The 14602-nt window shown below is 38.5% G+C and overlaps 1 protein-coding gene across 2 annotated transcripts in view; it reads right to left on the reverse strand.

The window, feature by feature from the left end:
- Positions 1 to 5804: 5804 nt before the first annotated feature.
- LOC126278070 (transforming growth factor-beta-induced protein ig-h3-like) overlaps positions 5805 to 14602 on the reverse strand; it is a 172188-nt gene continuing 163390 nt past the window's right edge. For both annotated transcript variants that reach the window (XM_049977900.1, XM_049977901.1), the window contains 3 exons: positions 12355 to 12511; positions 12087 to 12265; positions 5805 to 6367 (listed from right to left, as the gene is read on the reverse strand). In XM_049977900.1, coding sequence (XP_049833857.1) covers positions 6278 to 6367; positions 12087 to 12265; positions 12355 to 12511 — 426 coding nt within the window. In that variant the 3' untranslated portion in view covers positions 5805 to 6277. The remainder of the gene's footprint in view (positions 6368 to 12086; positions 12266 to 12354; positions 12512 to 14602) is intronic.

A 14602-nucleotide genomic window follows, 5' to 3' on the forward strand; every position in this document is an offset into this window, starting at 1 on the left:
AGTCCTCTATTTGGATCTCCGCGAGGGGACTGCCAAGGGGGAGGTTACCATGAGAAAAAGATTGAATAATCTACGGAAGGATAACGTTCTACAAGTCTTGGTGTGGAATGTCAGAAGCTTGAACGTGGTAGGAAAACTAGAAAATCTGAAAAGGGAAATGCAAAGGCACAATATAGATATAGTAGGGGTCAGCGAAGTGGAAAGAAGACAAGGATTTCTGGTCAGATGAGTATATGGTAATATCAACAGCAGCAGCAAATGGTATAACGGGTAGGATTCATTATGAATAGGAAGATAGGGCAGAGAGTGTGTTCCCGTGAACAGTTCAGTGACAGGGTCATTCTTATGAGAATCGACAGCAAACCAACATCTACATCTACATCCATACTCTGCAAGCCACCTGACGGCGTGTGGCAGAGGGTACCTTGAGCACCTCTATCAGTTCTTCCTTCTGTTCCAGGCTCGTATTGTTTGTGGAAAGAAAGATTGTTGGTATGCCTCTGTGTGGGCTCTTAATCTCTGATTTTATCCTCATGGTCTCTTCACAAGATATACATAGGAGAGAGCAATATACTGCTTGACTCCTTGGTGAAGGTATGTTCTCAAAACTTCAACAAAAGCCCATACCGAGCTACTGAGCGTCTCTCTTGCAGAGTCTTCCACTAAAGTTTATCTATCATCTCTGTAATGCTTTCGCAATTACTAAATGATCCTGAAACAAAGCGCAAGCTCTCCTTGAATCTCTCTATCTCTTCTATCAACCCTATCTGCTACGGATCCCACACCGGTGAGCAGTATTCAAGCAGTGGGAAAACAAGTGTACTGCATTTCCTTAGGATTCTTCCAATGAATCTCAGTCTGGCATCTGCTTTACTGATGATTAATTTTATATAGTCATTCCATTTCAAATCACTCCTAATGCCTACTACCAGATAATTTATGGAATTAAGTGCTTCCAGTTGCTGACTTGTTATATTGTAGCTAAATGACAAAGGGTCTTCCTCTCTTTCTATGTATTCACAGCACATTACACTTGTCTACATTGAGATTCAATTGCCAATCCCTGCACCAGGCGTCAATTCATTGCAGATCTTCCTGCATTTCATTTCAGTACAATTTTCCATTGTTACAACCTCTCGATATAATACAGCATTATCCGCTAAAAGCCTCAGTGAACTTCCAATGTTATCCACAAGGTCATTTATATATATTGTGAATAGCAGCAGTCCTATGACACTCCCCTGCAGCACACCTGAAATCACTCTTACTTCAGAAGACGTCTCTCCATTGAGAATGACATGCTGCATTCTGTTATCTAGGAACTCTTCAATCCAATCACGCAACTGGTCTGATAGTCCATATGCTCTTACTTTGTTCATTAAACAACTGTGGGGAACTGTATCAAACGACTTGCGGAAGTCATGAAACATGGCATCTACCTGGGAACCTGTGGATATGGCCCCCGGAGCCTCATGGACAAATAGCACGAGCTGGGTTTCATTCGATTATATTTTTCAAATCCCATGCTGATTAACATAATAAGTGTTCCAGAATTCTACAACTAATTGACATTAGAGATATAGGTCTATAGTTCTGCACATCTGTTCTATTTCCCTTCTTGAAAATGGGGATGACCTATACCCTTTTCCAATCTTTTGGATTGCTACACTCTTCTAGAGACCTACGGTACACCGCTGCAAGAAGGGGGGGCAAGTTCCTTTGCATACTCTGTGTAAAATCGAACTGGTATCCCATCAGGTCCAGCGGTCTTTCCTCTTTTGAGCGAATATTAATTTTTTTTCTGTTCCTCTGTCATCTATTTTGATATATACCATTTTGTCATCTATGCAACAATCTAGAGAAGGAACTACATCGACAGTGATAGTTCAGGTATACATGCCGACGTCACCAGCTGAAGATGAAGAGATAAAGTGTATGAGGATATTGAAGGGATAATACAGTATGTAATAGTTCAGTAGGCAGCAGTACAGTTGAAGAAGAATGGACATCTCTAACAAGGGCCATCACAGAAGTTGGGAAGGAAAACATAGGTACAAAGGAGGTAACTGTGAAGAAACCATAGGTAACAGAAGAAATACCTGTTGATTAATGAAAGGAGGAAGTACAAAAATTTTCTGGGGAACTCAGGAATACATAAATATAAGTTGCTGAGAAATGAATTAAATAGGAAGTGCAGGGAAGCTACAACAAAATGGCTGCAGGAAAAATGTGAAGACATTGAAACAGAAATGATTGTAGGAAGGACAGACTCAGCATACAGGAAAGCCAAAACAACCTTTGGTGGCATTAAAAGCAAGTGTGGTAACATTAAGGGTGCAGCGAGAATTCTACTGTTAAATGCAGAAGAGAGAGTGGATAGGTGGAAAGAATGCATTGAAAGCCTCTATGAGGGGTAAGATTTGTCTGATGTGATAGAAGAAACAGAAGTTGATTTAGAAGACATAGGGGATCCAGTATTAGAATCAGAATTTAAAAGAACTGTGGAGAACTTAAGGTCAAATAAGGTAGAAGTGATAGATAACATTGCATCAGAATTTCTAAAATCATTGGGGGAAGTGGCAACAAAACAAATATGCATACCGATGTGTAGAACATTATGAGTCTAGCGACGTAACTTATGACTTTCAGAAAAGCATCACCCACACATTTCCGAAGATGGCAAGAGCTGACATGTGCGAGAATTATCACACAATCAGCTTAACAGCTCATGCATCCAAGTCACTTACAAGAATAATGACGATCAGTTTGGCTTTAGGAAAGGTAAAGGCATGAGAGAGGCAATTCTGACATTGTGGTTAATAATGGAAGAAAAATAAAGACACATTCATAGGATTTCTCAACCTGAAAAATGCGTTCAACAATGTAAAATGGTGCAAGATGTTCGATATTCTGAAAAATGTAGGGGTAACCTATAGGGAGAGATGGGTCATATACAATATGTACTACAGCCAAGAGGGAATAATAAGAGTGGACAACCAAGAATGAAGTACTTCCATTCAAAAGGGTGTAAGACAAGGATGTAGCCTTTCTCCCCTACTGTTCAATCTGTTCATCAAGGAAGCAATGATGGAAATAAAAGAAAAATTCAGGAGTGGAATTAAAATATAAGGTGTAAGGATATGAATGATATGATTTGTTGATGACATTGCTATCCTGAGTGAAAGTGAAGAAGAATTACATGATCTGCTGAACGGAATGAACAATCTAATGAGTACACAGTACGAACTGAGAGTAAATCAAAGAAAGATGAAGGTAATGAGAAGTAGTAGAAATGAGAACAGCGAGAAACTTAACATCAGGATTGATGGTCACAAAGTAGATGACGTTAAGGAATTCTGCTACCTAGGCAGTAAAATAACCAATGTCAGATGGAGCAAGGGGGACATCAAAACCAGACTAGCTATGGCAATAAAGGCATTCCTGACCAGGAGAAGCCCACTAAAATCAAATATCGGCTTTAATTTGAGAAAGAAATTTCTGAGAATGTACATCTGGAGTATGGTAATTAAGCATGCACTGCAGGAAAACCGGAACAGAAAAGAATCTAAGCATTTGAGATGTGGCGCTTCAGGCGAATGTTGAAAATTAGGTGGACTGATAAGGTAAGGAATGAGGAAGTTCTCCACTAAATTGGAGAGGAAAGGAATATGTGGAAAACAATGATAAGGAGAAGGGATAGGATGATAGGGCATCAGTTAAGACATGAGGGAATAACTTCCATGGTACTAGAGGGAGCTGTAGAAGGAAAATTGTAGAGGAAGACAGAGATTGGAATACATCCGGCAAATAATTGAGGATCAGACTGATGGAGAAAAAAAAAAAAAAAGAAAAAGGGCAAGTGGGTTATTACTTTATTTTTATGAAAATTTATTTATTATAATACTGATTGTTAAAAATAATAATCTTAAAAAATGTTGCACTGGAAAACTCTTGTGTTATTTAAATATGATATTGGAGTGCTCGTGTTATTCAGAATTATGATGCAATGTACCTTTGGACATGCATGCTGCTCACTATATAGTGGAGATGTTGAGCTGCAGACAGGCAGAACACAAAGACAGCTAAACAAATAAACTTTAAGGTCAAAAGGCCTTCTTTTGAATTAGACAACATACACAACCAAGTATAGGCAAACGCATCTCACAATCACGTGATCACTGTCTCGGCTGCCAAGGTCAAATTGTGAGCAATCATGCATGATGGGAGAAGCAATCTGGGTGGTTGGGGTAAGGAGGAGGCTGGGGCCGGGACTGGGAGGGATAGCTGTGTAGTGTGTGGACAGTAAAGTGCTGCCTGTGGATGTTAACAGAGATGAGGTGGAGAGAGGGTAAGGCAGATGGTTCAGTCAGGAGGTTGATGGAGGGCAGGGTATGGGAGAGGAGGAGGGGGGGGTGGGGGAGGAGCAGAAAAGGAGAGAATTAGAATGACAGTGAGGGTGTTAGTGGATTAGAAGGCTGTGTAGTCTTGGAGTTGGAACAGGGAAGGTGATAGGTAGGTAAAGGACAATAACCAACAAAGTTTAAGGACAGGAGAGTTACAGGAACATAGGATATATTCCAAGGAGAGTTTCTATCCACACAATTCAGTGGTAGGAAGGACACAGATGGCACAGACTGTGAAGTTGTCATTGAAATGAAGAACGTCATGTTGGGCCATTGTGCTCAGCACCTGTTTCTTGACAACAGTTTGCCAGCGGACATTCAGACATGCAGCTTGTTGGTTGTCATGTAGAATGCAGCACTGTGGTTGCAGCTTATCTTGTGACTGGTTTCACAGGTAGGTGATGCTTGTGACTAGATTGGACAGGACTGGTGGGAGAATGTATGGGACAGGCCTTGCATCTAGGTCTTGCACCCAGGTCTGGATCCTTGTGAAAGTGGTTGGGATTGAGAGTGGCATAGGGATGGACTAGGACGTCTTGCAACACCTGCCCAATCCACCCACCCATGGCTTCCTAGTCCAGCCCTGTGACAGGCTTATCCTATCAAATCCTCGGCCACCTCTGAAATCAGCCATGTCACCCTGCTGCAAACCTTGCTCAGCTTTTTATATTGGTATGACTATCAACTAGCTGCCCACCAGGATGAATGGCCACCATCAAACTGTTGCCAATAGCAACGCTCCATACCAGCCAGTTTCTGGCATTCCCTGCTCCTCTCCTCCCACCCACCACTCCCTTTTCCTAACTCCCTGCCCCACAGCCTCCTGATGCAGCACTCTGGTGGCAATCTTGTCATGCTCTATCTAGTTTCTGCACACTCTGCCAAACCAGATAGTGCTGAATTCTTGAAAATGAAGTCACAGAACCAGTAGCTAAAGACTTATATTTAGAGAAGTTGCAGGTAAATCCTGGTAAACACAAAGAAAATAAATAGAAGAGTAAACTAAACAGTTTTTACAGCAATGAATAATGAACCAGCAATACGTGGACTATGGCCAGAGTTCTTGTTTTGTAGTGAAGTATTTCACACAACTTTATCAGTCTGATGGTTTACAAAAGAAGTGATTAACCTCTACTGGTACAATATGAGGCAGGCATTTGATGAAAATACATGTACATAACTAATGGATTTAATTTACTTGTCCCCATCAATAAAATAAAAATAATACGAATTTACTTTCCTATAACTTAGTTAGATCATAACCCATTCTTAACATAATTTTCTATAACATCAACTGGCAGTGACACCTTGAAATTCAAAGCTTATAGGGAAAGAACAAGGATCTCATTGATCATATTTCATTTCTTCTTATTTCAGACATTAAATGATTGGACTGTAAAATCGCTTTTAATTAACTTTATTTTCACAAATTACAGTACAAAATGTGTTGTAAATAATGAACAACATGTGCATTCAAGAATAAATAATTGCTAAGGATTGTAGCTTCATAAAACAACCAACAGGAATGATATTTTTGATTAAAGGCCTTGTTTTTGCTTTTGAGAGAAAGCCTAATACAAATTAGTGTGCCACTGTCACTAATACGACTTGTAAAAATATGGTAATCATGTATCAGAAACTACTCTGGATCTGAGATGATTACAAACAATGAAAACAAACAAAAAATGGTATCCAGTCTTTAGTCACAATGTGACTTTTGCAGTTCAATACTGCTCTGATATGTCAGTACATTTCTTATAACTTAACACACTATTACAAAGATTTTGTCCTCTTTTTTTTCATCTTCAAACTAGGAAAATAAAAAGTGACAAACATATGCATTGTAAACACAGTTGTAGCTTCTGCAAATGAAACTAGAGACCATAAAGGAATACTTCTACATTAGGATTCCTGGATCGGTGGCCAATAACTCTCCTGTATTTGGGGTTTGATGGCATCATCACCTGCAACAAACAGTCATGAAAACTTTAACATAATAAAGTGGCATAGTTGCTTTGATAATGGAAAATAATAATAATAGTCTGTTATACAAAAATAGTCAGAATTTGGAATAAAAACTGAATGAAGGGTAAGATATCACCAATAAAGTTGGGAAGAGGGGAAAAAATGGAATAAATTGTTTCACATTTGTAGATGATTTTGCTATACTTTCTGAAAAATGTTTCATCTGCTGTAACACAAAGTAATCTTTTAGAATAAATAGCAAGCAGGGCCAGCTTAAGAATTTCTGCACAGAAAACTTTTAAAAATACAATAAAAATTTCTGAAAACAGACATTAGCCAAATTCAAAATGTTTAAAAATTTAAATATCTTTGGGAAATTATCCAAGAAAATGGTTTGGAAAAACCTGCTACAGATGAAAGGCTGCATAGAATGGGAAGGCATATAGCATAACCAAAAACTTTTAGAACAAAAAGTCTAAAAATGCAAAAATAAGGCATTATAATACAGTAGTGCAACCAAATGTCTAGCATTAAACTAACATTTAGGTAAATTAGAAATACTGGTCTGAAAAGGCCAGGAGACAGGAAGGAATGGAACAAATGAGCTATAAACAAGGAATTGGAGCAAGCACATGGCATTTAGTTTGCCCATCAAAGGGAAGATGCTAATAATAATAATAATAATAATAATAATAATAATATGCTTAAACAGGCGGATTCAAGTCTTCCAGTTAGAATTGTTTTTGGTGATTTGCTTGTCTCTAACCTGTCTCAGTAATCCAACCAGGGAAATAGTATCTACAATTTAATGTTGAATCCTAGTAACTCTTCACAGCATTGAGATGATGGGTACATTAAAAGCAGACTGAAATATTCTATCATCCAACTGGGATTCAATCCGACGATCTTTTGGTTCCAAGGAATACATTTTCATCATAAGACTACCAAGCCTGACATGGAATAGATAACATTGTTGATACAAAGATAAATTATATCATTTTCAAATTCCATCTATAATTCTTATCACAGATCTAAGCCATATTTTAGTGTTCTCCAATTTCAAATCCTGCTTACTTTGCATTTTCTCAATAATCTATCAAACGTACTCAAAGTGTAGCATCCGTAGTACTCCTACTGTGATGTATTTAATGTATGTTTCTAACAGTTTATAAAACACAATGCACTTTCCTTCAGTGGCAATAAATATTGATGTTTGCTTCAGCATCTACCCCACTTTATGAGAAAAAAAAAAAAAAAAAAACAGTGACAAAGGCTTGTAATCTGTGAAGAGCTTTTGGATCATGCAAATGAGAATGAGATGTTCCTTAAGCAAAACCATAACTGATGATGAGATGTGGATCTATGGTTCTGATGATGAGCCCAAAGTTCATTCTTCACAATGGGTTGAGAAAGGTTCTCCAAGACCAAAAAAAGCTTGACAAGTCAGGTCATATGTCAAAGCCATGTTGATAATTTTCTTTGACTTTGAAGGATTCGTTCATAATGAATTTGTGCCACAGTCAAAAACTGTTAATCAATGGTACTCTTGGGATGTGTTGCAACACCTGTGAGAAAAAGTGAGAAGGAAATGGCCTGAAATGTGACGAGACAATTCATGCCTCTTGCATCACTATAATACACCCACACATTCATCCCTGTTGGTGCATGACCATTGCACAAAAAATGAAATCACTCCATTCCTGGCCCCTGTGATCCTTTTTTTATTTCCAAGGATGAAAACCCCATTGAAAGGGCAAAGATTTGCAACAATAGATGTGATAAAAGAAAATTCACAGACGGTGCTTCACAAATCCAGCAAGAGGCATACCAAGACTGATTCTGGAAGTGGAAAAGGCATTGGAAGCAGTGTATCTATTTTGGAGGAGAGTATTTCGAAGGAGGCCATGCACAAAGGTAAACATAGAACAATTTTGTGGACAAAGTTCTGGAATTTTTTGAACAGTCCTAATGTGTGTAATGTTGCACACATTCATTGAAGTGTGTGCAGCAAAACAAAGCCATTCTCGCATGCCAGTCACATGAGCTTCCACAGCAAGCAAATGTAAGATTACGCGGTGGTGGTCCCTTCCTAGTTGCTGTTATCTGTCACATCTGGACTGTTTCCTGTGTTTTTGTGATATGAATACTATACTTGTACTTTCCACCACCTCTTGCCTGTACAGATTATGAAATACATGTCAACGTGCTGACCCTCAGTTTAGTGATTGTGTTGTCTCTTGTGTTTTAGATGCACTAAATACTGGTGAAAAGTAGTTCCCTGTGTGCCAATAAAAATCTCTGTCTGCTATACAAATTGCTTAATCTCATTGCATCTCTGTTCTTGTCTTTCCATTTAATCTAACTCCTAACACACGATAACTTGAAATATGCTATTGGGGGGTTGGCACTCTCTTCTGTAGACTGTTTCAGTTTCTTTGATGCTCAGATGAATATTTTGCAATGGACTATTTTTGTTTGATTCATGACTAATTGATAATTTCCATCATTGTCACACAAGTTACTTATGTTCAAAAACTTCGTGACCTGGAGTGAGGGTCCCAACCTTCACAAGAAGGCAGTCACAATTTTGGTTCACCAAGATCTACCATGGATGCCAGATTTACTGACCTTTGGCAGCAACAGCAGTCACAACACACGATAGCAGCAACAGAACTTGATTGGCCTCTTAATTCATTCAGAGAAACAGGAACAGCAGCAGCATCAATTGAACTTTATCATGGACTTAACTGATTCGCCATTGCAGTAGTCACAGTTGCTATCAGCTACCCCAGCTCTCCAGCCATTTAATGAAACTCAAAAAGGACTGGGAAGTATATCAATAATGCCTCGTGCAACATCTTTGAGCAAGTGAGGTGATATGTCCAGATTACCAAGTCTTTCTGTCTACAAATCCTCAGCAGGTTCAAGAGTTAGCCTCTCTGTGCCGTTATCTGGCATTTTCTTTCTATTTTATGAGTATTTTTAGAAAAAAACTGCATGTGGTATCAGTAAATCTATAATTCTTACATCACAAGTCACAAGCTGTAAATTATTCAGTTTGAATTGTAAAACTGCAAGCGTTGAGTTGAAAATATAAATTAGTATGTGAGTGTGGAATAGTATATGTGAAAAGTTTAATTCACGATGTAGTGCATCTACTGGACATTGCTCACAATGACACCCTTTGTTACCTGGGCTGTTTTTCTTTGCATTCTAAATGGAAATGTCCACATTATGAAGATGAGTGTCATAAGTGTCTTCACAAAGGTCACACTGTGAACTGTTGTAGCACAGCAGACATCAGCCAGTGGCCTCATCTGATACGAATTAACATTTCAATGACTTATTTTTGATACTGGCACACCAGCCTCAGTTATAAGCCAATCTGCAGATTTTAGGCTGAGTACACCCTCTCTCAGTAAGTGCAGTTAACATTATGGGTGTGCAGCCACTGTGAAGTGCCACATCTATGATGTGTGAAACTCATGAGTGCTTATAGAAACTCATGAGCACTTATAATCAGTTGTCCACAGACATTGTCTACTTTGATTGTGCCAGGATCCATCAGTCAAAAATATTTTGCCCTCCATATTCTGCTTTTGGATTTTCATTACATCATACAGTGCATTCCCTCAAGCTCATCTGCATCCTGTGCTGCCATAGATAATTTGTACAGAATTCGCACCACTATTTGAACCTGCTTTGGGGTAAGCAAGTTTATTTTCAGGCCCATATTCTCTCAAAAGCCAACAGCATGCCCTACATTTAGCAAAGCCTGACTATTCCATTGACCATTGCAGATGAGATTAAAATGGAGCTAGATTAACTAGAACAACAGATTTTGTCTCTCGTTTCCTCTAGTCAATGGGAGTCATTATTAGTGGTAGTCAGGAATTATGGGTGGCTCTCTTTGGTCATAAAATCTTAAAGCAAACCCTTGACTCGTTCAGACAAGTTTTTTCAAAACTTTCAGGAGGTAAACTGCTTTCCAAAACTGATCTCACAAATACATATTTTCAGTTACATATTGATGAACTCTCACATAAAATGTTAGTCTTGAATGTGCCAGGCTGAAAGCATTGCTTTAATAGGTACCATTTTGAAATGGTTAGTGCCCACACCATAAGCAGACAACTGCATGAATTCACACTTTGTGTAAAGTCCCTTGACACTATTCTAGTCACTGGTTGTACAACAGCTGAAGTTTTGTGCAAACACCACTTCATTTTTGTGGTCCTTACACACAGAGGACTTGTGTGTAGCTCATGCACCTTCTTTCAGTCAGTGGTTACTCAGTTAGGGTGTATTCTACATTAAGAGCACTTCAGCCCACCACAAAAGATGCAGAGTTTATTCAAAATATGCCTGTACCCAAATCAATCAACAGCCTCAAGTATTCCTCAGAAAATTTAATCACTATGCGAAATTTATTTCCCAGACAACCTCAGTAGCAGACCCACTAAATCCTTTCCACAAAATGTAATTTTCATTTCAATAGTATTAAGAGCAATCATGCTTTTCAGAAGATAAGATCAACTTCTGTGCTAAGCAATACCACCGACACAGTCACATTGTAGTCTCTGTATAACGAGGTCCCAATAGACGGCCACCTGGTCCTTCTTTCCCATGAACTGTGGGACGCACTCTTTGACGTCAATCTGGCTTCACCAACAGTTAAATCGCCTACCGTGTCATGTCTCAAACGAGTGCCTCTGCTTCCAAAAATATCCAGGTTTAAGCAAGAAACTCTAGATCCAGCCCAGCATAGCTTTTGGTCCCAGACATCTTCCCTGAGCCTCCTGTCAGGACATTATCTAGCTCACAACTATTTCTATCATCTTATCCTCCCACACGCTAACTGGACAGATACTGCTTCTACATCCTTGTTCGAGATGAGAGGAATTTAGTAACTTTGCTGAACATGCAAATGGATGATACAAATGTATCAGTATGTGTAATACTACACATGCACAGTGAGGGAAACTCCAGCAGATACAACCAATATCACAGGCTAATCAAACAGCAGGCAAATGTAAGGTGCCTACTGCCACTCACTTCCTCGACTACTGTTCTTCGACTTGCCTGTACATGTGGGTTCTGCGATGACACAACTGTTTACTGTGTGTTTAGTGCAATGATCACTGAACTTGTGGTTTCCATCACCTCCTACCTATATGGAATTTTGATTACGAAACACATGCTATCCAGGTAAGTCGTATTTTGAACTTATTCTTCTATTCCGGAATGACCTCAGAGTAATTTATTTGTGGCTCAGATTAATATTTTGGCTAGAACTATTATTGTTTCGTTTGAGGACTGACAAATTTTGTGGCCCCAGTTGAGGATCACAACAGTGTGACCTGTCATTCTTTTAGGTTATCTGTTAGTGAATGTCGAGTGTAACATATTGGCTACAATACATAGCAAGCTAGTGACACAAAAACAGTTTATAGAAGGGATAAAAATAACTTTCAAGCTTTCTCATACTAAGTTTTATCTTAATGTGACTGCCATTTGCTAAGAGAAAGGTAGGCAATGTTATCAACCAGATGGTACAAATCAGAATCTTCTTTCCCACAACCATCAGTGAATAGAACAGACCACTAAATAACAACAATACTTTCAACATACTTACGACTGATTACCTTTATGTATTCCCCATGACTGAAATCATTATCAGCCTTCATAAAATGGTTGTAAACAACAAAACACACATACCTTGTTGACAAAGTGAACCACACCATCATTGGATACATGATCACAACTGGTAATGGCAGCTCCTCCCATATGAATGCGACCCTCATAGTCTCGGCGGAGGGGAAGAGGCCCACCAAGTGATTCTGCTCGACTGGAGAAGGGCCATGTAGCTACACTTACTCCAGAGCAGCAAAGCACCTCTGAGAAATAAAAAAGGAATTAACCACACATTCACTTCCATTCATCCCAGAGACAGCCACTCAAAAATTGCCTAAAAGGGTCTACATACCTGGTAAAATGTGCTTTCGTAGAACATGAGTTAGCAGCTCCTTGTCTGATGTCAGTGTGTCCATCTGTGGCTCTGGAATGCGAGCAAAAACCTCATCTGATGGTGCTAGGAGAGTAAATGGACTGTTTTCTTTCAGTTCAGTTATAAGGCCAGTTTCCTGTAATATGGGATATACTTGAATTAGCTATCAATATATGAGAAATACAGATTTCAGTTGCTATTATTATAAATCAAACAAAATGTTTCACTTCAAAAATACCAAATTTGTAAGCCAAAACTATTTTTGTAATGTTTGCAGAGTGCTAACACTACTCGAAATTTAAAATATAACTTGTTTAACATCTGCTTCTAACTCAGCACATAAATGAGCCATCAGTTATCAATAACAATAGAAATATTTATTCAGAGCTTAATTCAATAACAAATGCAAACAACAAAAGACAATTTTCAACTTATGCTCATTATGTTGTAGTTAAAAATCAGTAAGCCTCCGTATCTATACAATAAATTCTTCAAAATGCAAGAAAAATTATGTATTATAAGAAATTAATGTTCCTCCTCTGTGAATTCTTGGTAATTACTAATGTATCCTAACAATTTTGAGGTTATCCATGTGTGCAACTGAACAAATGCAAGTAAGGACAACATTGAGTGCTCTGTGTATCTCACTCACTGTTTCCACAAAGCTGTTCAAGAATTCTGTAGCGTAATTTTTAAATCCCAAATTATCTGAAGTGCTAGCACCCTGACACCCTCTGCATGCCCCGACAGCATTCCATTCTTGCTCTGTACAGTTCAGATTAGCTATATTTACAAGCCATTCAGATGAAGTCTTGTCCTTGCTCTCCAGTACCCAGCAATAGAAAGTATTCTTGGGTAGCAAGTATGTCATCCTTGTGCATGTAGTCAGCGTCCATTGCAGCACAAAGTCAAGCATATTCTTCCATTACCACTAAGTGCAATACAGCTGCAATGATAGCTAGTATTTACTATCACTGACCATGATAACAAGCCACAGTGTGACTTCATGGCTACCTCTGTGGTTACTACAACTAGAATATTCCAGTATGAATTTGGCAGTGTAACATGTATTGCACCATCCTCACTCTAGGCATCACCCAAAGTCATTTGTTCTAAAACTTAATTGTACATGGAAAGAGGTCCATCTGGATTTGCGTGTATTGTAAAAGCTTGAACGTCACTTCCGTCTTTTGAATTCCTTCAGTCACTGTTCCACTGTCACTGCTGCTAGGATAATGAAACTTAGAAGCAATGTCACATTAACAGTGAAGCATTTCATTGACAGTGAGATCACTGGAGGCAAAAAATTAGGCCAGTTGCAGAAGCATGGAGAAAGGAATTGGACTGTGATTATTAAAGCAGCCAAGTCAATCCTTGCTGACAAACAAAAACTAAACTAAATCAGTACAAACATGTAGATGAGAAAAATTCACTGAATTTCAAAGCAATAATTTTCCTGCAGAATTGTCAAAAAGCACAATGAATTTGGTCCTACAAAAATCCATCACTGGAATATGATACCATACTTGAAAAATGCTTGTTCAAAGATCCTACTTATCTCTTCAAATGGATTCAGGAAAAATAGATATAGGAATATGCCTCAGTTAAACTGAAAACTAAACTGAAGACTTCTTAACAAGCAGTTCCCATTCACTCTCAATGGGAGAACACTGTCATAAGGGAAAGTAGTACCTGGCACATATAAAGGAAATGTGACAGGACTGTTACTGTTCACAATTAAAATAAATGTCATTTTCAGTTCTTTAACTTTTACATATTGATCTGTAGTGTAAATGAGAGGCTGTGATTAGGAAAGTGTAATGATACGATGGGACTTCATCAGTTGGCAAGCATTTAGTGCAAAAATCAGCAATCCAATGGAAGATGCTACAAGGTAGGTGTCATGTGGTGATGTGGAGAGCTTTATCCTAAAAAATCTAATAAAAATTCTAATAAAGCGAAGAACTAATTCCTCCAATACAAATCTCTGCTAATCGCAACATGAAAAAATTACATAAAAATTGGATTTAAACAATGCTGGAGATGGAACATAGATAATCTTTCTTTGAGAGATAGACCAGGAAGGGTAAAAATATGTATGATATGTTATAAACACCATACGGGCATTTGCATATTACTAATTCAGATAGAGACTGCCCCAGCTCTATGACATGGGTCCCATTTATAGGATCCCATGCATAGGCTTTCAACAATATGCTTTACCTAC

The sequence above is a fragment of the Schistocerca gregaria genome, chromosome 6 (genome assembly GCF_023897955.1).
Source record: "Schistocerca gregaria isolate iqSchGreg1 chromosome 6, iqSchGreg1.2, whole genome shotgun sequence".
NCBI lineage: Eukaryota > Metazoa > Arthropoda > Insecta > Orthoptera > Acrididae > Schistocerca > Schistocerca gregaria.